The following is a 1803-nucleotide window of genomic DNA, read 5'->3' as shown; positions in this document are numbered from 1 at the left end:
TGTGTGGTGCTATTATATTTTAGTACTTTTTGCACCACACTTTAGTACTTTCCGTACCCCATTTGAGTACTTTTGGTACTACATTTTAGTACCTTTCGTATCCTGTTGCAGTACTTCTCAAGGAATAACAAGTGAAATTTTCGAACATCGAACAAAACTGTACAAATAGTAGAGTTAGTCCAAATTAAATTAGAGCTAAACTCTTATGTAAATGCAGTTTCTTTGTGTTATTATATCACAACTTTGGTGCTCACTGCAGCATTGTAGGATTTTCCCAATATCTCAATAATCCCAACATCCAATGTTTACCTACCATGCTGGCACCGGTCGCTATCGCTATGCGCATTTATATGTCATAGCCATAGCTACTCATTTTCCTCACGAGCCTGAGTGGGCCCCGCAACAGCCAGTCACGGAGTCAATCATTAAATTTGCTTGATACAAATTTCACCCCGCCGGGAATCGAACCCGGGTCTCCCGCGTGCAAACTCTTATACTTACTTGAAAATTACAACGTTAATAGTTAGCTAGAGGAAAAATTAAAAAATGCAGAAAAGAAAAAAGTGCCCAAGTTACAGGTAGTAATTCTTTTAATGCATAAAATGACGTGGGTTAAACTTTAGCCCACATTTTCCAAATTTTATTCTTTCTGGTCACGGTCAGTTTAAAGTTCAAAGGTAACACTCCCCCCCGGTTGAAAATAGCTAACTTCCTCCTACTTCTAACTTCCTTCTTGAAAAGAGGGCAAAGTTATATAGGTAAATCTATACAGTTAAAGGGTAGAGAGTGACTAGCCCCCCCTATAACAGTCATATTATGGTAATTCGTTTCCTGCTACCACCCCCTTCCCTCCCCTTCCCTCCATTCGGATTACCTACGTGGGTTGCTATGACAACCAAGCCATAAACAAAATACCCCTTGCATAACAACTGCATTACGTAAAAAAAAAACAAAAAAACACTGCTCATTAAAGAAATATTTCGCTGTATGCCATTTTACGGTCGAACTGTAATGGCTATGTATTATGTAGGTAATAACGATTCTTGCCTTATTTTTCTTTTCTACAAAATACACAGGGTAGGGAATGAAGTCGAATGGGGTACCGTTAGGCCAGCAATAACTTGCCATGGGGAAGGTCGGTTCGATGATTACCGTCGACAATAAAATCGTTATACGACGAGACGGGACGATAGCAAATACTGCCTCGTATTTCAACAAACTACTTTCTAGTGTTACCCAGCATCCTCTTGCTCTTCTGATGATCATTAGGCACTACGGGATGGACATATGTTACGACACAGACCACACGAGTACGTTGTTGTTTTATTGTTACGAAAAAAAGCTCATAGCTCATCCCTAAAGGGGATTTAGCAAAAAATCCAAAGTGTCTTATTCTTATGTTTTTTCAGACATTTCAAATTTCCAAGCGTTCTTCAACTTCTCTGATATGAGATCCTTGCTGGAGAATTTCTCAGTATACCATGTCAATGCTCCCGGCCAGGAAGAGGGAGCACAACCCCTTGCTGATGAGTAAGTAGAATAGAATAGAATCTGTAGAATAGAAAATACCTTGTCCTGCTGGAATAGGACCGAAAAGTCCCACTAATCCCGCTCATTTAGGTCGTTATGAACAAAAAACTAAATATGACCAAAGACTTCTTGAAAATGATGGGAAACGAGATAGGTAATATGTATAGGTATACCAATGGTTGTTACCTATGTGTGTGTTTGCTAGTTTACTTCCCTTGTTCTTGAGACAGTTATTACACCCATATCACAGTATTGGAAAGATTGGTGGGTTGG

General features: G+C 39.4%; 1 protein-coding gene across 1 annotated transcript in view; it reads left to right on the top strand.

Moving 5' to 3' along the window:
- Positions 1 to 1534, top strand: part of LOC103520038 (protein NDRG2-like) — a 20128-nt gene extending 18594 nt beyond the window's left edge. The window contains exon 4 of the mRNA XM_008485132.2: positions 1410 to 1534. Coding sequence (XP_008483354.2) covers positions 1410 to 1534 — 125 coding nt within the window. The remainder of the gene's footprint in view (positions 1 to 1409) is intronic.
- Positions 1535 to 1803: the final 269 nt, after the last annotated feature.

The sequence above is a fragment of the Diaphorina citri genome, unplaced genomic scaffold, assembly GCF_000475195.1.
Source record: "Diaphorina citri unplaced genomic scaffold, Diaci psyllid genome assembly version 1.1 scaffold3146, whole genome shotgun sequence".
NCBI classification, from domain to species: Eukaryota; Metazoa; Arthropoda; class Insecta; order Hemiptera; family Psyllidae; genus Diaphorina; species Diaphorina citri.
This window is presented reverse-complemented; position numbering and strand designations above follow the sequence as displayed.